At 44.4% G+C, this 22,268-nt stretch overlaps 1 protein-coding gene across 1 annotated transcript in view; it reads left to right on the top strand.

Annotated features, from left to right (window-relative positions):
* Nucleotides 1-22,268, top strand: part of SLC24A3 (solute carrier family 24 member 3) — a 271,916-nt gene that overhangs the window by 244,054 nt on the left and 5,594 nt on the right. Inside the window, exon 15 of the mRNA XM_069954804.1 lies at nucleotides 12,987-13,099. Within this exon, the coding sequence (XP_069810905.1) occupies nucleotides 12,987-13,099 (113 nt within the window). The remainder of the gene's footprint in view (nucleotides 1-12,986; nucleotides 13,100-22,268) is intronic.

A 22,268-nucleotide genomic window follows, 5' to 3' on the forward strand; every position in this document is an offset into this window, starting at 1 on the left:
CCTCTCCTGCTTTGGACAGTTCCTGTCTCAGACAGAGGTGGCAGCAGACAGCACTGCTTCAGATTGAAAAGAAAACACGATTTCCTGCCGGACATACAGCAGCTGATAAGTGGAAGACTTGAGATTTTTAAATAGAAGTCTATTACAAATCTATATAAAACCAGTTTAACACTACAATCACACATAGCAGAAATGTAACAGATTTTCCACAGCAATATCGATTGTGACAGACCTGTACCAAAGTATGCAGAATGTGTTGCAGATTTGCTGGTACGATCAGGAGCAGGGACTTCTGTTTATCCTTAGGCTTCCTGCTCCAGCTGCCTGTATGCATTGGCACATAGCACTTAAAGGACAAGTGCCATGAAAAACTTTTTCCCAGTAATTGAAGCTCATTACAAAGTTATATAACTCTGTAATGTGCTTCAATCGCATATCTGCCTCCCTTCCCTGTCTTTTCCCCTCTCCACCCCCCACCAGGAAGTGTCCTGACTCACACAGACCTGATTACTGTCGTCACCGTCACCAAGCTCTTCTCTCAGCTCCTTCTCCTGTTACACTAGCCTCCCCCCTCCCCTGCCTTGTCAAGTGACTCAGCTTGCTCAGCTCCCATTGGCTGAACAACTGCAAGCCATCACTTGTCACATCTCACTTGCTTATCTTCCCTCCGACTGACTCGGGCACATAGGCAGCCCCCCTCCCCTCATACCCTCTCTCCTGCTGCCGTGGACTAGTGAAGGAGTCATGTCACTAGAGAAGATAAGCTGAGCCAGCAGAGTCACCTGACAAGGAGGGGAGGGGGGAGCTGGTGTAACAGGAGAAGGAGCTGAGAGAAGAGCTTGGTGACGGTGATGACAGTAATCAGGTCTGTGTGAGTCAGGACACTTCCTGCTGGGAGGTGGAGGGGGGGAAAAGACAGAGAAGGGAGGCAGATAGGAGATTGAAGCATATTACACAGTTATATAACTTTGTAATGTGCTTCAATTACTGGGAAAAAGTTTTTCATGGCACTTGTCCTTTAATGATTTTTTTTTATTTGTATAGCACACACAGATTCCGCAGCGCTTCACCTATCTGTATATTTTTTGGGGGTGTGGGAGGGAACCCACGCAAACACATAGAGAACATACAAACTCTTTGCAGATGTTGCCCTTGGTGGGATATATGAACCCAGGAATCCAGCGCTGCAAGACTACACTGCTAACCACTGAGCCACCGTGCTGCCCATAGAGCAGAGAATGCACTAGAGCAGATAATTTAGGGATACATAGGAGTCCCTGTTCATGTGCATACACTAAATGCATGCATACAAGTAAATGGTTGGTTTATTTTAGGACATCATTGTAATTCTGTCACATAATTACTTCTAAATAATTTCTGAAATATATTCAATATATTAATTACTTTACCGAAAGAGTAGTAGAGGCTTGGAACAAATTTTCAGCAGATGTGGTAGGTAAATCTACAATAAGTGAATGTACACCTGCCTGGGATACACACACAGCGGTACCTCGGTTCATGAACTTAATTGGTTCCGGGAGGCAGTCTGAGAACCAAGCAGTGTTTTCCCATAGGAAATAATGTAAATGTGTTTCATTGGTTCCAGCAGCCACCAATAATTACCTACAAAACTCATTTATTACACTTAAAAGTGCCCAGTGTAATCACTACAGTACATTACAGAACAGCGCTATATACTGTACAGTACATTATACACAAGAAAAATTCAACAAAACCAGATATAATAGGACAGTAGTCACCAACTCCTCACTTATCCTTTACTGTATAGAGTCCCCCCACCCCCCCACCCCAGCACTGTAAGGGATGGGAGATGGTAGTGCACTGCCTGTACTACTACTGTACTGTATATGCACTCCAGCAGTCTTATACAGTACTGTACAGGATGGGAGATGGTGGTGCACTGACTGTACTACTACTGTACTGTATATGCACTCCAGCAGTCTTATACAGTACAGGATGGGAGATGGTGGTGCACTGACTGTACTACTACTGTACTGTATATGCACTCCAGCAGTCTTATACAGTACTGTACAGGATGGGAGATTGTGGTGCACTGACTTTACTACTACTGTACTGTATATGCACTCCAGCAGTCTTATACAGTACATGATGGGGGATGGTGGTGCACTGACTCTACTACTACTGTACTGTATATGCACTCCAGCAGTCTTATACAGCACTGTACAGGATGGGAGAGGGTGGTGCACTGACTCTACTACTACTTTACTGTATATGCACTCCAGCAGTCTTATACAGCACTGTACAGGATGGGAGATGGTGGTGCACTGACTCTACTACTACTGTACTGTATATGCACTCCAGCAGCCCTATACAGTACAGGATGGGAGATGGTGGTGCACTGACTGTACTACTACTGTACTGTATATGCACTCCAGCAGTCTTATACACTACAGGATGGGAGATGGTGGTGCAGTGACTGTAATACTACTGTACTGTATATGCACTCCAGCAGTCTTATACACTACAGCAGGGGTCCTCAACTGGCGGACCGCGGTCCGAACCCGGACCGCGGAGGCCAGCTGTCCGGACCCCTGGTCAGACCTCCTAACCGCCCCGGATCCGGTCCGTCCCGCTCCCCACCGCACTGCCTCCCGCCCCATAGGCGCACTGTCCTTAGATGTCAGTACGCCTGTGGGGCTGGGGGCAGTGTCGGTCCGGCCCCCGGCTGATACGCGCTCTCTGGGGATGTCCAATAATTACCTACAAAACTCATTTATTACACTTAAAAGTGCCCAGTGTAATCACTACAGTACATTACAGAACAGCGCTATATACTGTACAGTACATTATACACAAGAAAAATTCAACAAAACCAGATATAATAGGACAGTAGTCACCAACTCCTCACTTATCCTTTACTGTATAGAGTCCCCCCACCCCCCCACCCCAGCACTGTAAGGGATGGGAGATGGTAGTGCACTGCCTGTACTACTACTGTACTGTATATGCACTCCAGCAGTCTTATACAGTACTGTACAGGATGGGAGATGGTGGTGCACTGACTGTACTACTACTGTACTGTATATGCACTCCAGCAGTCTTATACAGTACAGGATGGGAGATGGTGGTGCACTGACTGTACTACTACTGTACTGTATATGCACTCCAGCAGTCTTATACAGTACTGTACAGGATGGGAGATTGTGGTGCACTGACTTTACTACTACTGTACTGTATATGCACTCCAGCAGTCTTATACAGTACATGATGGGGGATGGTGGTGCACTGACTCTACTACTACTGTACTGTATATGCACTCCAGCAGTCTTATACAGCACTGTACAGGATGGGAGATGGTGGTGCACTGACTCTACTACTACTTTACTGTATATGCACTCCAGCAGTCTTATACAGCACTGTACAGGATGGGAGATGGTGGTGCACTGACTCTACTACTACTGTACTGTATATGCACTCCAGCAGCCCTATACAGTACAGGATGGGAGATGGTGGTGCACTGACTGTACTACTACTGTACTGTATATGCACTCCAGCAGTCTTATACACTACAGGATGGGAGATGGTGGTGCAGTGACTGTAATACTACTGTACTGTATATGCACTCCAGCAGTCTTATACACTACAGCAGGGGTCCTCAACTGGCGGACCGCGGTCCGAACCCGGACCGCGGAGGCCAGCTGTCCGGACCCCTGGTCAGACCTCCTAACCGCCCCGGATCCGGTCCGTCCCGCTCCCCACCGCACTGCCTCCCGCCCCATAGGCGCACTGTCCTTAGATGTCAGTACGCCTGTGGGGCTGGGGGCAGTGTCGGTCCGGCCCCCGGCTGATACGCGCTCTCTGGGGATGTCCCGGGGATTCCCCATCAGAGCGCGCACCACAGACCTCAGTGTACGCTGCCGGCCTGTCCTTCCCGGAGGTGCAGGCCGGCGGCGTACGCTGAGGTCACTGATGCGCGCTCTGCTGGGGAATCCCCGGGACATCCCTACAGAGCGCGTATCAGCCGGGGGCCGGACCGACGGGAAGAGACGAAGACAGCCGCAGCGGGGAACGAGGTGCTAGGTGAGTTGTTTTTGTTATTTTTTTTTTTCTCTCTGGGGGGCATCTACAAGGGGAGAGCGCACAGGTGGACTATATACTACAGGGGGGACCTCACAGGGGGCTATATACTACTGAGGGGGCTATATACTACTGGGGGGAGCGCACAGGGGGCTATATACTACAGGGGGGACCTCACAGGGGGCTATATACTACTGAGGGGGCTATATACTACTGGGGGGAGCGCACAGGGGGTTATATACTACAGGGGGGACCTCACAGGGGCTATATACAACAGGGGGAAAGCACAAGGGGGGCTATATACTACTGGGGGGGACCTCACAGGGGGCTATATACTACTGGGGGGAGAGCACAGGGGCGCTATATACTACTGGGGGGAGAGCACAGGGGCGCTATATACTACGGGGGGAGCTCACAGGGGGCTATATACTACAGGGGGACAGCGCACGGGGGGGCTATATACTACAGGGGGAGCTCACAGGGGGCTATATACTACAGGGGGGAGCTCACAGGGGGGCTATATACTACTTGGGGGGAGCTCACGGGGGCTATATACTACTGGGGGGAGCTCACAGGGGGCTATATACTACAGGGGGACAGCACAGGGGGGCTATATACTACTGGGGGAGCTCACAGGGGGCTAAATACTACTGGGGGACAGCGCACAGGGGGCTATATACTACAGGGGGAGAGCGCACAGGGGGGCTATATACTACTGGGGGGAGCTCACAGGGGGCTATATTCTACAGGGGGAGAGCGCGGGGAGGCTATATACTACTGGGGGGAGCTCACAGGGGGCTATATACTACAGGGGGAGAGCGCACAGGGGGGCTATATACTACTGGGGGGAGCTCACAGGGGGCTATATACTACTGGGGGAGCAACAGGGGGCTATATACTACTGAGGGAGAGCGCACAGGGGGGGGGCTATACATTACTGGGGGAGCAACAGGGGGGCTATATACTACCAGGGCAGTCACCCCCTTTGTACCTAATATCAAAGGCCTGGTGAGAGAGAAAAAAATGCCAATTTTCCCGCTAATAAGCAGCAATTCTGTATATAAATAGTTGAACGTTTGTGACAAAGTAACAAAACACGTTTCCTACTGATGTTCAGCTCGGACCTTCACCTGACAATAGACCCCGGTAAGTGGACCTTCACTAAAAGTTGTTGAGTACCCCTGCACTACAGGATGGGAGATGGTGGTGCAGTGACTGTAATACTACTGTACTGTTTATGCACTCCAGCAGTCTTATACACTGCTGTACAGGATGGGAGATGGTGGTGCACTGACTGTACTACTACTGTACTGTATATGCACTCCAGCAGTCTTATACAGTACATGATGGGGGATGGTGGTGCACTGACTCTACTACTACTGTACTGTATATGCACTCCAGCAGTCTTATACAGCACTGTACAGGATGGGAGATGGTGGTGCACTGACTCTACTACTACTGTACTGTATATGCACTCCAGCAGCCCTATACAGTACAGGATGGGAGATGGTGGTGCACTGACTGTACTACTACTGTACTGTATATGCACTCCAGCAGTCTTATACACTACAGGATGGGAGATGGTGGTGCAGTGACTGTAATACTACTGTACTGTATATGCACTCCAGCAGTCTTATACACTACAGGATGGGAGATGGTGGTGCAGTGACTGTAATACTACTGTACTGTTTATGCACTCCAGCAGTCTTATACACTGCTGTACAGGATGGGAGATGGTGGTGCACTGACTGTACTACTACTGTACTGTATATGCACTCCAGCAGTCTTATACAGCACTGTAAGGGATGGGAGATGGTGGTGCACTGACTGTACTACTACTGTACTGTATATGCACTCCAGCAGTCTTATACAGTACTGTACAGGATGGGAGATGGTGGTGCACTGACTGTACTACTACTGTACTGTATATGCACTCCAGCAGTCTTATACAGTACTGTACAGGATGGGAGATGGTGGTGCACTGACTGTACTACTACTGTACTGTATATGCACTCAGGCAGTCTTATACAGTACAGGATGGGAGATGGTGGTGCACTACTGTACTACTACTGTACTGTATATGCACTCCAGCAGTCTTATACAGTACTGTACAGTATGGGAGATGGTGCACTGACTGTACTACTACTGTACTGTATATGCACTCCAGCAGCCTTATATAGTACTGTACAGCATGGGAGATGGTGCACTGACTGTACTACTACTGTACTGTATATGCACTCCAGCAGTCTTATACAGTACAGGATGGGAGATAGTGCTGCACTGACTGTACTACTACTGTACTGTATATGCAGGGCCGGCCTTAGGGTAGATGGCGCCCTGTGCGAAACCGTCTTCTGGCGCCCCCCCCCCAGGACACCATAATAAAATATATATATATATATATATATATATATATATATATATATATATATGTATATATATATATACACACACACACACACAGGGACAGAGCTGCTGCTGTCCCTGTGGCTGTGCTGTTTCTGCAACAAAGTAGCTGTCCTTTCCAATTTTAGACAACCCTATTAAAGGAGTTATCCAGGATTAAAAAAAACATGGCTACTATCTTTCATAAACTGCTCCTTCCCAGTCCTCAGGTTGTGTGTGGTATTACAACCCAGTTTCATTGGTGTGAATAGAGACAAACTGTAATACCACATACAACTAAAAAATAATAATACATTAACATACGACAATACTCAATACTAGACTCACAGGGGGCGTTTTCTCTGTATGAATGGCAGGTGATGTTTTTGCAGGCCCTTTTTCTTTTCTTTTTGTTTAGACCATCATGGAGACTTTTCCTGGTGACACCTCGACTCCGCAGAATCTGCCAGAGAAACATGTTAGGCTCCTCTCTAATGCAGCACCATCCTCATCGCCATACAAATCCTCATCTGTATCACTTCACACAGTAACAGAGACCACTCTGTGCCCCCATATAAGCAGTGTGTCCAATACATGCCCCCAAATAGTAGTCGGCCCCCTCTGTGCCTCCATATAAGCAGTATGCCCAATACATGCCTCCAAATAGTAGTCAGGGCCCCTCTGTGCCCCCATATAAGCAGCATGCTGAATACATGCCTCCAAATAGTAGTCAGGCAGCTCTGTGCCCCCATATAAGCAGTATGCCCAATACATGCCTCCAAATAGTAGTCAGGCTGCACTGTGCCCCCATATAAGCAGTATGCCCAATACATGCCTCCAAATAGTAGTCAGGCTGCACTGTGCCCCCATATAAGCAGTATGCCCAATACATGCCTCCAAATAGTAGTCAGGCTGCTCTGTGCCCCCATATAAGCAGTATGCCCAATACATGCCTCCAAATAGTAGTCAGGCTGCACTGTGCCCCCATATAAGCAGTATGCCCAATACATGCCTCCAAATAGTAGTCAGGCAGCCCTGTGCCCCCATATAAGCAGTATGCCCAATACATGCCTCCAAATAGTAGTCAGGCTGCACTGTGCCCCCATATAAGCAGTATGCCCAATACATGCCTCCAAATAGTAGTCAGGCTGCACTGTGCCCCCATATAAGCAGTATGCCCAATACATGCCTCCAAATAGTAGTCAGGCTGCTCTGTGCCCCCATATAAGCAGTATGCCCAATACATGCCCCCAAAGAGTAGTCAGGCTGCTCTGTGCCCCCATATAAGCAGTATGCCCAATACATGCCTCCAAATAGTAGTCAGGCTGCTCTGTGCCCCCATATAAGCAGTATGCCCAATACATGCCCCCAAATAGTAGTCAGGCCCCCTCTGTGCCCCCATATAAGCAGCATGCCGAATACATGCCCCCAAATAGTAGTCAGGCTGCTCTGTGCCCCCATATAAGCAGTATGCCAAATACATGCCACCAAACAGTAGTCAGGCCCCCTCTGTGCCCCCATATAATGCACAAGCGCACTTATTTGTCACTTGAGCACCAGAATGTCAGAGCAAGAGCGATCTCCTGAGATAGATCATAGAGAGGTGGAATTGGCAGTATCGGAGAAGGAAAGAAGGGCAGGGAAAAGATGGAAATAAGAGGAAATTTGGGGAAAGATGTAAAATGGTGGTTAGCCATTACAAACAATAGGAGAGAGATGAGAGGAGGGGGATGAGGCTGGTGGGCAGGGCTGCTGTACAGATAGGAGATGGGGGTAGCTATAGATAGGTAGCTGTAGGTAGTTGTGGGTATCTGCAGGTAGGTAGTTATCTGTAGCTGTAGGTAGATAGTTATAGATAGTGAGCTGTAGGTAGTTGTGGGTATCTGCAGGTAGGTAGTTATAAGTAGCTGTAGGTAGTTATAGGTAGCTGTAGGTAGATAGTTATAGGTAGGTAGTTGTAGGTAGTTAGTTATAGGTAGTTGTTGGTAGGTAGTTGTAGGTAGTTAGTTATAGGTAGTTGTAGGTAGGTAGTTATAGGTAGTTGTTGGTAGGTAGTTGTAGGTAGTTAGTTATAGGTAGTTGTAGGTAGGTAGTTAGGTATAGGTAGTTGTGGGTAGCTGTAGTTAGTTATAGGTAACTGTAGGTAGGTACTTGTGGGTAGCTCTAGGTAGGGAGTTGCCACCCCATCCCCTCCCCATGTAGGCACTAACAAACACACATACAAAAAAAAACAGACACTTTAACTCACCTGGCTCCCCGCCGCGCGTCTCCTCTCCTCAGCTCGGCGGGCGTCGCTCCAGTGACGTCACTCATCCGTCGGGACGCACGAGACGCTGGCAATCAGCCATAGAGGCGCCCGGGCAGAGAGGCAGCTCTGTATACTTATATTTGGTGTAGAAAGGAACGGTACGCTGTATGTCTGCAGGAGCGCCGTTAGAAACCACTGTAGGAGCAGGGTGCCGGGCGGCCAGCAGGGGGAGCGATCGGGGCCGACAGACATACACAACATGCATTATGTGACAGTGTCGTGCTGTGTATGTCTGTCCGCCCCGATCGCTCCCCCAGCTGGCCGCCCGGCACCCTGCTCATACAGTGGTTTCTAACGGCGCTCCTGCAGACATACAGTGATCTTTTCTACACCAAAGATAGGTATGCAGAGCTGCCTCTCTGCCCGGGCGCCTCTATGGCTGATCGCCCTGCGCCTTCCTCCTCCTATAGTGTTCTGGCGCTCCTGCAGACAGAGACAGCACACATTTCTATAGCTAAATGTGCAGCTGTCACTGTCTGCCAGAGCGCCCCCCTGCTGGCCGGGAGTTATGCGCCCTGTGCAACCGCACAGGTCGCACACCCCAAAGGCCGGCCCTGTGTATATGCACTCCAGCAGTCTTATACAGTACAGGATGGGAGATAGTGCTGCACTGACTGTACTACTACTGTACTGTATATGCACTCCAGCAGTCTTATACAGTACAGAATGGGAGATGGTGGTGCACTGCCTGTACTACTACTGCACTGTATATGCACTCCAGCAGTCTTATACAGTACAGGATGGGAGATGGTGGTGCAGTGACTGTACTACTACTGTACTGTTTATGCACTCCAGCAGTCTTAGGCTAGGTTCAGACTATGTAACTGTGCGGCTGTATTTGCGGCTGTAATTGTGCGGCGGTATTTTTGGTGGTTCATGCGTACGCTGGAAAGTATACGATATACGGCTGCACAGTGCACACTATGTATGAATCTACGGCCCGATCGTAAACGGACCCGTAAAAAATGAACAAGACCATTCATTGTTTGCGGCTGGAAATGCGGCCGTGGATTGACAGGCGGTCTGTACGGAGTACTTCAAAAATAGCCGGCAATGATGCCGAATGCCGATGCCTCTAATAGTTAATATATTAAATTAATAAAACACATTTTCTTTGTAATAAAGTCCCTTTCGTTGTTCAATAATTTAATTCTAACGAATCCATCATTGTGCAATTAAATATACTGTTAAAATAAATATACAGTATATATAAATAAATGTATATTTATATATATATTTATTTTTTGACAGTATATTTAATTGCACAATAATGGATTCGTTAGAATTCAATTATTGAACAACGAAACTGATTTTATTTTAACGAAAATGTGTTTTATTAATTAAATATTAATTAGTACAGGAAGCTCTATAAGCCGTTAATTCATATTGCCGGCAATAGAGCATTCTGTACTAATCATCACTTTACTTTACTCAAAACATCAAATGTTTCTTCTAATTATGTTATCACAATAGCATTATTAGAAGAAACATTTAGAATTATATGTGCGCTCAGCTGATTGGCTTAACCCCTTCCTTGCTGGGATGGGTGCAGTCTGACATCAGTCTGACCCCCAAGGGGTTAAGGGGGATGCAATACATCCTCCCTTAACCCCTTAGGGGCCAGACTGTAAGCAGCGATCTGTAAAGATGCTGCATACTGTAAGGAGCACAACACCGCTCACAATGATGGGTGTTGTGCTCCTGTTTGTGTGTTTTTTGTGTGTTTCTCCCTTTTTGTTTTTCAGATATCGGTATCCTGTGGATTACGTCGGATTCTGTGGACTACGTCGATGACCAGCGGTTGTTTGTTGTTTTTTTTTTAATAAAATGGTCAATGAGGGGTGTGGGGGTGTTTTTATTTGAATAAAAAAAAATTTAACTTGTGTCTTGTCTTTATTTCTTTACTTTATATAATTAGTAGTGGAAGCCGTCTAATAGACAGAATCCATTACTAAGTCGAGGCCTAGTGTTAGCCGGTATAAAATGGCTAACACTAACCCCCCATAATTACCCCAGTACCCAATGCCACCAGGGGTACTGGGAAGAGCTGGGTGCCAGTGGTCCCGGAGCGTCAAAATTGGCACTCCTGGACCGGGCGGCAGCAGGCTGGTAAGATTTAGGCTGGGGAGGGCCTAAACCAATGGCTCTTCCCACCCTGGTGTTACCAGGCTGCTGTCGTTTGGTTTTTAACCCGGCTGGTTATAAAAATAGGGGGGACCCTATGCGTTTTTTTTTATTATTTATTTATTTTAAAAAAAAACCGCATAGGGTTCCCCCTATTTTTATAACCAGCAGGGTTAAAAACCAAACGACAGCAGCCTGGTAACACCAGGGTGGGAAGAGCCATTGGTTTATGCCCTCCCCAGCCTAAATCTTACCAGCCTGCTGACGCCCGGTCCAGGAGCGCCAATTTTGACGCTCCGGGACCACTGGCACCCGGCTCTTCCCAGTACCCCTGGTGGCATTGGGTACTGGGGTAATAATGGGGGGTTAGTGTTAGCCATTTTATACCGGCTAACACTAGGCCCCAACTTAGTAATGGATTCCGTCTATTAGACGGCTTCCACTACTAATTATATAAAGTAAAGAAATAAAGACAAGACACAAGTTAAAAAATTTTTTTATTCAAATAAAAACACCCCCACACCCCTCATTGACCATTTTATTTAAAAAAAAAACAACAAACAACCGCTGGTCATCGACGTAGTCCACGGAATCCGACGTAATCCCCAGGATACCGATATCTGAAAAGCAAAAAGGGAGAAACACACAAAAAACACACAAACAGGAGCACAACACCCATCATTGTGAGCGGTGTTGTGCTCCTTACAGTATGCAGCATCTTTACAGATCGCTGCTTACAGTCGGGCCCCCAAGGGGTTAAGGGAGGATGTATTGTATCCCCCTTAACCCCTTGGGGGCCAGACCGATGTCAGACTGCACCCATCCCAGCAAGGAAGGGGTTAAGTGACCCCCCTTCCTTGCTGGGAGGGGAGCAGTGCTGGGGAGGGGGTGGGGAGAGCTCTATACTCACCCCGATGTGTCCTCTTCGCTGGTCCATAGCACAATGAAGTCACTGTGCTGCGGACCCGCTAATTATATGTGCGCTCAGCCGAACAGCCAATCAGCTGAGCGCACATATAATTCTAAATGTTTCTTCTAATAATGCTATTGTGATAACATAATTAGAAGAAACATTTGATGTTTTAATTAAAGTAAAGTGATGATTAGTACAGAATGCTCTATTGCCGGCAATATGAATTAACGGCTTACTGGAGCTTCCTGTACTAATTAATATTTAATTAATAAAACACATTTTCGTTGAAATAAAATCAGTTTCGTTGTTCAATAATTTAATTTAAACAAATCCATCATTGTGCAAATAAATATACTGTCAAAAAATAAATATATATATAAATATACATTTATTTATATATATATTTATTTTAACAGTATATTTAATTGCAAAATGATGGAATCGTTTAAATTTAATTATTGAACAACGAAAGGGACTTTATTACAACGAAAATGTGTTTTATTAATTCAATATATTAACCATGAGAGGCATCGGCATACTGCAGAGGATCGCAAACCCCCGTAATAGCAATTCATGTAAACTGTTTCCCTGCTTTCCCAGATGCATCCAGAGGTGTTTGCATCACTTTCTTAAGATTTTATTTGTTATTTTTAGTTGAACCAGATTTCCAAGTAAATGACCGTATGTTTTCAGCCGCATGTCTATTTTTTCCCACGGACGTAGTTTCATCCGCACATTTACAGCCGCATAAAAAATACAGCCGCACACATACATAGTGTGAACATAGCCTCATACAGTACTGTACTGTATGTAAAGCACTTACAAAAACATTCAGATTCCGAACAAAGTTTGAATTCTGAACATTTCTTCCGGGTAAATTTTCATTCGAATGCCATGGTATTACTGTACTTCAAGACTGGGTGCCTGAAAAGTGTTTGAGAACCGAGAAAGAGTTTGAGGACCAAAGCCAACTTTCCATGAAAATACAGTTTGAGTTCTGAGCAGTTTGAGAACCGAGGTACCACTGTATGAGTATTCTAAGATAATAAGAAGGGAAATATTAAAGGCAGACTAGATAGAGCAGGTGGTCTTTTTCTGCCGTCAATCTTTTATCTTCCTATGTTCTATATTCAGTCATGGATATAATTAACCATATATATGTATACAAATCTCATATGAATATTCTTCTCCTCTCAGGTATGGGAGATATGGCTGTTTCGAACTCTATTGGAAGCAATGTATTTGATATCCTTATTGGTCTGGGGCTTCCTTGGGCGTTACAGACTCTGGCTGTGGACTACGGTTCATATGTAAGTTACTTGCTGTTGCTGGTATCATCTTATGCACGTTTTCCAGAACTGTTTAAAGGAGTAGTTCACAAAAAAAAAAAAAAAAAACTGGTGCGAGAAAGTGCCAGAAATTTGTAATACTTAAAATCTCAAGTCTTCCAGTACTTATCAGCTGCTGTATGTCCTGCAAGAAGTGGTGTATTTCTTCCAGTCTGGCACAGGGCTCTTTGCTGCCACCTCTGTCCATGTCAGGAACTGTTCAGAGCAGGAGCAAATCCCCATAGAAAACCTCTCCTGCTCTCCAGACTGGAAAGAATAATAGAAGTAAATTACAAATCTCTGGCACTTTTTTAGATCAGTTGATTTTAAAGAATTTTTTTTTTGTAAACTACTCCTTTAAATTAAGATTGATCCCAACATGAAGCCTGCATAACATTTATAACACAGAGCATGTCATGGGGGGAGGGGGGATTAGTGAGCAGATAAATGTGATGGCTGTAAATCCCAGAGATTGAGGAGCCGGACTGCGCTGAACCCTGACTCACTGTATCTCCTCCTGTACCATTACAATTGCTGAAGGGATCAGCCGCAGTTTATGGAGATCAGTGTAACAGAGCGCTTGTTTTAAGTGTAATCGTATTTATAGTTTCTTCTACTTTTGGAAAGTAGCCAGTGCACCATATACTGACTGTTAGGGACTGTTAGGGAAACATTTTATTACTCATAAAACAAAGCATTTTAGTTATTCACTTATTTGAAATATAAAGGTGTTTTAGAATTTTGCAGCTACTGTTAGACACTGTTCAGACACCAACCAATCACTAGAACAAGCAGGGGGAGAAGTGCACATCTGAGCGCTTCTCTCTCCTCATTTTGTGCACTTAGCCAAGACAGTCCCATTGCCTTACATTTGGAATCCCACTCAGTCACATGGAACAGAGCTGGGAAAGAACGTAGTGTGCATTTCACCTGGCACAGTCTAGTAGGGGTCTGAATACTCGTAATACCTGCAAAAGATTTAAACTGACAGCACCCATTTAAAGATAAACTTGGCAAAACTGATACACGGTGCATACACCAAGTGAAGGGCCTGATGGTCATTCATGGGGTACTGAGTTTGATAAATCTCCCCATGGTGTAAAGTGAAACTGGCTCAGTTGCCCCTAGCAACCAATCAGATTCCACCTTTCATTTTCACAAGAGTCTGTGAGGAATGAAAGGTGGAATCTGATTGGTTGCAAGGGGCAACTGAGCCAGTTTCACTTTACGCCATGGTTGATAAATCTCGCCCCATGTCTGATAAATCTCCCCCATAGTGTGTTCGATTTAATTTTCATATACCGGTATATTGTTGCAATATCCCTGGTGATTTATTGTGGAGGCGTCTTTTAAGAAAGTGTAATGCAGAGGAACCTTAGGGGTACTCCAGAGAATTTTCAGAAAGTCATATACATTAGTAAACTATTTCTGTTTGAAAAATCTCCAGTCCTCCAGTACTCATCAGCTGCTGTATGTCCTGCAGGAAGTGGTGTATTCTATCCAATCTGACACAGTGCTCTCTGGTGCCACCTCTGTCTGTGTCAGCAACTGTGCATAGTAGGGGAGATTTTCTATGGAGATTTACTACTGCTCTGGACAGTTCCTGTTACATACAGAGGCGGCTGTTACTGGTACAGCAGCGGCTGATAAGTACTGGAACACTTGAGGTTTTTTTTTTTTAGTAAAAGAGTAATTTACAAATCTGTATAACTTTTTCTAATTCTCAGTAGTACTCCTTTAAATGTCTCCTGTACCAAACTGCAAAAAGTTCATTGGAATTTACAGAATGCAAATAAGCTAGTTTGGCCAGCATGGCGTCTGCCTAGAGAGATACAGATATTCCAGCCCAGGTCAGCTGTGACATCTATTTCTCTCAGTTTTTTCCTGGCAGAGTGACCTCCTTGGCCTGTGTTATTTCCCCAGGGTACTCACTGTTAGTTTTAGAGATGCTTTCTATGATGCACGGCTACTTTCAAGTAAAATACTGTATCCGAGAAGTGTAGACATGAAGATATTCTCTCCTCAGGGCATGTCATGCTAAAATATTCTTAATATTAGGGACCAGATTGTACAGACATCTTATAGAGGAGGATTCTAAAATAAAGAAAGGTTTAGACCGCTGGGATGAAAAGGAAAAAAAAAAACTAGAAAAGAGACTAAAAACATGAAGTCTGACCTGTACAGAGAGTCACACTCATGTGTTCATCAGTCACATGACTGCCTTCTCTGTGAGCACAGATAACGGGACTTCCTGCATTTAGTCTCTTTTTCAACCAGCACAAGACTAAAAAGCTGCCTTCCAGAGACTGGACCTGGATACAAGTAAGTATAGATTTTTTTTTACAACATGAAAACTTTAAAAAAAATACGATGAATGTAAATTGCAAACATGGTTTATTTCACATTCCCTGTTGGTTTAGATTTTGAAAGTTATAACGACAGGAACACTTTAAAGAAAGTTTACTTTGTATGATTCTCAGAGTTGCAGGCATAGATTGAAAACAAAGACACCAGGCTCTTAAGCCCCTATTACACGGGGCGACTGGAGGAGCAAAAGAGCGCTCGTTTTCTCCTCGTTCCCCGCTCACTGTCGCTATTACACGCGGTGGCACTAAGCGGGTGAGTCCGGGGGGCGGGGGGAGCTTCAGGGAGTCTGTCCAGGTGATCGCTAGATTGTCGAGGCAGCCCATAGCAGATAGCAATCGTCTGCTGCCACCGTTCCTATTCTGCGGAGAGACAGCAGCAGATCATTGCTATACTAGTCATTTGTCAAGACAGGGGTGGGAGAGGAAGGAGGCATGCATGCTGATGCTTGGCAATACCTCCTTGACACTTCATCTGTGAGCATGATATAGAGCTGACAGATTCCCTTTAAAGGAGTCCAGCAATTTTTAAAGTCAGGAAGCCGGCAGATGCAAGGGGGAATTTTATCAGGACCCCCGCCCGAAGGTGCTTTTCCCCCCATGTTGTGATAATAGGAAGGTCTGGGTAGTTCACTGACGTCGAGACATGTGATGGTGTCTCTGCAGTGTTCTTTTGCATAGTTGATAGCCCAGTGGGGGTCCTGAAGCCAGTCCCGCCGCTCACCGCAGGTACGGGGATAGGTAAGTTCTACTCCTGATCAAATTCCCCCCAGATTTAAAAAAATTGACAGACTTCGCCTTTAGGCTATGTTCACACTGCGTATGAATCCGTCCGTAGTGCGAACCGCGAATATACGCACGTAGTTTTGAGGTTGATGCGTTCGCTTGGAAGTATACGATATACGCCCGTACAGTGCACACTACGTATGAGTTTACGGCCGGATCGTATACTGCGCCGTGAAAAATTAACAAGACCATTGTTTGAGGACGGAAGTGTTGAAACTCACGGCCGTGGATTTCCATGCGGTCCCGTACGAAGTACTTATTTCAGCCAAATTGAACTTGATTTTTCGATCCAAAAGGTTCTGTGTGGTGTACGGGGCTGGGCGAAGATTTCCAAGTAAATGACCTGTCTCAGATCGCTTTGAATCAAGTTAGGGAAGCAGAACTGTACTACGGGCGTATGTTCGCAGTGCGTACGCATCCGGCCGTATGTGTATTTTTTTCCACGCCCGTAGTTTCAGCCGCACATGTATGGCGGCGTACGATCTACGGACGGATTCATACGCAGTGTGAAAATAACCTTAAGCTAGATAAGTGCTATAAGCATTTCTCTTATATGCTAATTTCAGGCTAAAGTTCTGAAACAATTTTCACCTTCACTTCCTACATTTTATATATCATGCTATACATTTACTTATATAAATAAAATACTATATTATCATGAACAAGGCCCCACTTAATAAGCAAGGTTGTATGCAGAATGTAAGGCGTCCTGAGTGTGAGAGCACTCACTAAGTGAATGAACCCTACAAGTTTAACTATGTTGGTTGAGATAGGAGTACCCCTTTAATTCTTGCATCAAGCCACAGTTTTACCTTGTGCTATTTATTGTGCTGGATTGTGATCTGAATCCGTCCACATACACTGACCTCGGACGACCTCCTGGGGAGATTTTCCCTCTTTACTGGGCACATATTGCAGATGGTGCTTACTTATGTTCCGATCGAGGAGGTGATATTATTTTTACACTTTGTGACTTTAAAAACAAACAGAGAAGAACAGCTGTAGTTCAATCAGAGCCCAGAAACCCCACGCCGCCACTAAGGCGCATGACATGATTTCCTGTGTGAATTACTTCACCATGTAAAACTTTTAATGGGAGTTGCCAATTAGATAGGAATATAAACTTGAACCGGGGATGTTTCCAGCTGTTTCACATACTTCTCATCTTATACAAAACGAAAAAAAAGGTTTAAAGGACAGATCGATACAAGTTCATTATCTATCTATCTATCTATCTATCTATCTTCTACTTTTGCTGGCTATAGAACTAGACCTGCCACCTGAGGCAGCAACTCTAAACTACTAAACTAATGCTGCATTTACACGGAGCAATAATTCGCCCAATCAATCGTTTAACGATTTTGAAGCAACGATTTGTTTTTTATAACAATTAACGTTTAGAAGAATAAATCGTTCGAAAAATCATTAGAAAAATCGTTATTGCCATCGTTTTTAAGATCGCTTAAGCCCATCTCACACATAGGGTAAATCTTTGAAAGACTATTTACACGAAGGGATCTGTGAATTTTTAGCTAATGACAATTTGAGAACGTTTTGAAAGATTAAAATGAACGATTTATCGCTCGTCGCTTGATCGTTAGCTGTGTTTACACGGAACGATTATCGCTGCAATGCGATCGTTATTGCTAAAATTCGAACGATAATCGTTTCGTGTAAACGCACCATAATACAGGTGTGTTGCTGTAGGGGTAAAAAGGCAATAGCTGCACCTGGGCTGAGGGGGCCAACTGTGCCCCATTAGAAGACATCAGTATTATATATGGCACATGCTAGGTGGGAGGTTGTTAGGTATGTTGCACTGGGGCCCAGGAGTATCAGGTTACGTCTGTTTCATGACCGCTGAAGACTTCTAGTAGGTTCATTCTGAATGGGTGGTGTAATGAGGTATAGGGATTTATGTCAGCTTTCCTAGTGATTTAACCCCTTGAGGACCGGGCCAATTTCCATTTTTGCGCTTTCGTTTTTTTCCTCCTTGTGCCTAAAAGGCCATAGCACTTGCATTTTTTCACCTAGAGACCCACATGAGCCCTTATTTTTTGTGCCACTAATTGTACTTTGCAATGGTAGGCTTGCATAAAGTACGCTGCGAAACCAGAAAAATAAAAATTTAATGTGTGGTGAAATTGCAATTTGATCAAATCCCTGATTCTATCATTTCACTGAAACATATATATTGGCAGGAAAAGCTGGAAGACCGTGCTTGGGACAGTAACGACTGAACAGAATTTCTAATAACTAGAAGGAAAAAGACAAGGGATTAGATTTACTGATGGTTCTCTTACTTTAGGGATTGTCCTTCTTTAAAATTCTAACACATTTCATATAATAATCAAAAACTGCATGCCAAAATTTTTATTATAACTCCAAGAAGACCAGAGAGTTTCTTTTTCATTTAACAGGGAGTTCTACAGTGCGTTGTATTTCAATATGGTCCTTCAATATCTAGTAAATTAGAAGCCTATGGATCCCATAGGCTTCTATTAGGTATGCTTTTTAAAATAGGTCAGAAAATTTAAGGTTCTGTCCTATTTTTGCCTGGAATTACGAGCCCGGGACAGTGTCAGCACAGGCAAGTACCGCCCATTAACTGTATGTGCTCCTTATCAGTATAGACTAGCATAAATGAGTATAAACAAGGTATTTATCAGTCACAGTTAGAGATAAGCGAACCTTGAGCATGCTCGAGTCCATCCAAGCCCGATCGTTCTGCATTTGATTAGCTGTGGCTGCTGAACTTGGATAAAGCTCTAAGGTTGTCTGGAAAACATGGATACAGCCAATGACTATATCCATGTTTTCCACATAGCCTTAGGGCTTTATCCAAGTTCAGCAGCCACCACTAATCAAATGCCGAATGATCAGGATCGGATGGACTCGAGCATGCTCCAGGTTCGCTCATCTCTGGTCACAGTCCCAGTAGGTCCCAATAGGTGAAGCGCCGGCTGGAACCTTGCTGATTTTCGCTTTTCTGCTTGCCATGTTTCAGTCCTGTATTTAAAAACCACGCGTAAAAACCATGCGTATATACTAGTTTATACACATGGCTTTTATAACCATGTAAACATAATCTTGATGTCTAATAGAAAATTTCTAAAATATAATTTTTAGAACCTCTAGATGTCACTATGCTCATGGTTTCCTACGTGAACAGCTAGCCAGGACCTAATTGTGTCAGTGCACAAAAGACAGTAATTTCCGATCAATGTGACGGTTATGTAAATTGGTGGGGTGCAAGCACCGTGACCCCTACCATTGCAGCAGATCAACACTTCTGGACAGACAGCAGTATAAACATGAAATATCACTGTCTAAAGAAATGGCAGCTTAAAAAATAAACAAAAAAGCTAAATAAGCACATTAAGTGTGGCCAGATTAAAATGGGAATTTGTGGACTTACCAACACTAAAGTCCATCATGATTGGGCCTTCGTCTACCTTGTCATAGTCTTATCATAAAGAAAAAAGTGGATTATCATGACTGTCACTTGATCTCTCCTTCTAAAATATAGCTGTGTCTACACCTATCCAGGATGTATCCAAGGAGGCATAGATGTAAGGGTCCATTTACATGTCATGATTTCGTACCATATCGCAGAGGATTTCACGCTGCAATACTAATGTACGCTGTAATACATTACCTGTCCGAGCTCCCGTCTGCTTTTCCGGCTCCTGGGTCACTGACAGCCCACTCAGCCAATGCACTAACCCGCCATAGCCACTGATTGGCTGAGCGGGACTTCAGTAACCCTGGAGCCCGAGAAGCAGGTGGGATCGCAAGCAGGTAATGTATTAGCTTGTTTAAAGCCCAGCAGCTAATGAGTTAAGTGGGCAGTGGCTACATTGTCACAGTGGAATAAAAATCCGCTGTGAGAATGAAGAGCCATAGGCTGTAATAGTACAGAGCATCAAATCAAAACTCGCAGCCTGAAAAATGCTGTGATGCAATACTTGTGAAACTAGCCTAAGGCTATAACGGGGCACACACGCTTAACGGGGCTGTCACTTAAATACTCGCAGCAGGATGTCAATGTCTTCTCATTGAGAATGACCAGCCATAGATCCACAGTGGATTTCGCTGCAAATTTGCAGTGTGAAATCTGCTGCAGATCCGGCGTGTGTGTTTGTAGCCTAAGAAAGATTTAACCCCATTCAATCCCCACCCATAATCTAAGCTTGTTTATAATAGGTTTCTGTTACATGAATTGGGCGGCTTGTCTGCAGCACGTCCTGACTCACACCCTAAGGCTGCTGAATATTCTCACTTCCTGGGCCATTCTGTCTCCACTCCTCTGTTCTCCCCCTCCCTTCTGAGACAGAGGTCACATGATTTATGTCTCTACTGTTGCCAGGCAAGCTGTAAAACCTCATCAAGGGAAATAAAAGCCAAACAGAGGTGGCCTATTCATTTTCAACATATAATAATTCTAGTATAAACAATAACTATTCCGTATGTAATAAAGGAAATATATACTCTTTATCAAATCATGATAATGCATACTAGCATCCTGGACACACTAAGCAAAAAGATTTCTCAATTAACCCCAAAACACTGTCCAAGATATGCTAATAAACTTTGGCATGACCTCCACATGGAAAAACTGATTCATTCCATTAGTGATGCATTGTATACAATGGAAAATACTTCTCTGTGGCTGTTGTCTCATAATTCCTAACAACTAGACCTTTAGACTCGGTTTCACTAATTCCCTAGAACACGATGTTACCTTTTGATTTATTGTGCCAAAGAAAGTGCATTTCAAGTCATCATCTGATGGAGATCACAATTTTAGTTCTTAGAAATAATAAATATTCTTTATGTGATGGGATATAGTTAATATTGGGCAGATATTAATGTGATATTTGTGATATATGTGATATTAAAAGAAAAGTTTACAAAGATACTTCAGAAACCTCTCTTTCCTGCATGGTGTGATTCTTCCCACTGGTGTCTTTACCTGGGAGGTATTGGGAAACTTTGGACCTAGTGAGTGTGAACATTTATAGCATATTTGGAATATATTAATCACTACCCGCCCCTGAGCATCATTATGTCATACATGTGGCTTTTTTGTCAAAAAATAACTTGGTAACTTTACCGAACACACTCTGTGTAGCAATATGGGCACAAACCTCTGAGATGACACTGACTGTGAAGTAAAAGACATGTATTGGACAGTAAGGGCCAGTTCACACTGAGGAATCAGCGCTGATTCCTCACTGAAAATTCTACCTGAAAATACAGTGCAGAGCCAAATTCAATTGAGTTCAATGGAATTTGCGCTCTGCAGTTCACACAGCAGAATTTATGTGCGGAATTTTCCACGGCGGACCAGCTTTCGGACAGAAGATTTGACGTGTCAATTCTTCTGGTGGATTCCGCTGATGGAATCCCATTGAAATGAATTGAGCAGTGCGAGGAGTGACATTTTTCAGCACAGAATCAGAGTGGATTCCATGCGGAATGCTTGCGGACATTCAGTGCGGAATTGTAAAAAATTAACCATCAATTCAATTAAATGAAAAATGAATTTGCACAGAATTCCGCCAGAGGTGATTCCAGACGGAACACTTTCCTCGTGGATTCTGCATTAAGCTGCGTGTATGCAGCTTAATGTTGCTAAGGGTGATGTTGCTCTGCAATCCAGTTAACTTAGACTCTGCTCATAAGGTGTAGAGACCTGAAGCATAATTTACTCACAGTTGAGGTTGCCCCTTAATCCTATTTGAATGGCATACTCAGAAAAGATGCTGGTGACATGTAGCCACTGAAGACTTAGGGCCCTATTCCACCGGACGATTATCGTTCAGATTACCGTTAAATCGTTCGAATCTAAACGATAATCGTTCGGTTGAGATGCAGTTAACGATTATAAGACCTGGACCTATTTTTATTGTTGCTCGTTCGCAAAACGTTCGCAAATCGTTCGCATTGAATAAGACATCGTTCGGTCGTTCGCAATAGATACGAGCGCAATAGCGAAT

This window comes from Dendropsophus ebraccatus, chromosome 15, assembly GCF_027789765.1.
Source record: "Dendropsophus ebraccatus isolate aDenEbr1 chromosome 15, aDenEbr1.pat, whole genome shotgun sequence".
NCBI classification, from domain to species: domain Eukaryota; kingdom Metazoa; phylum Chordata; class Amphibia; order Anura; family Hylidae; genus Dendropsophus; species Dendropsophus ebraccatus.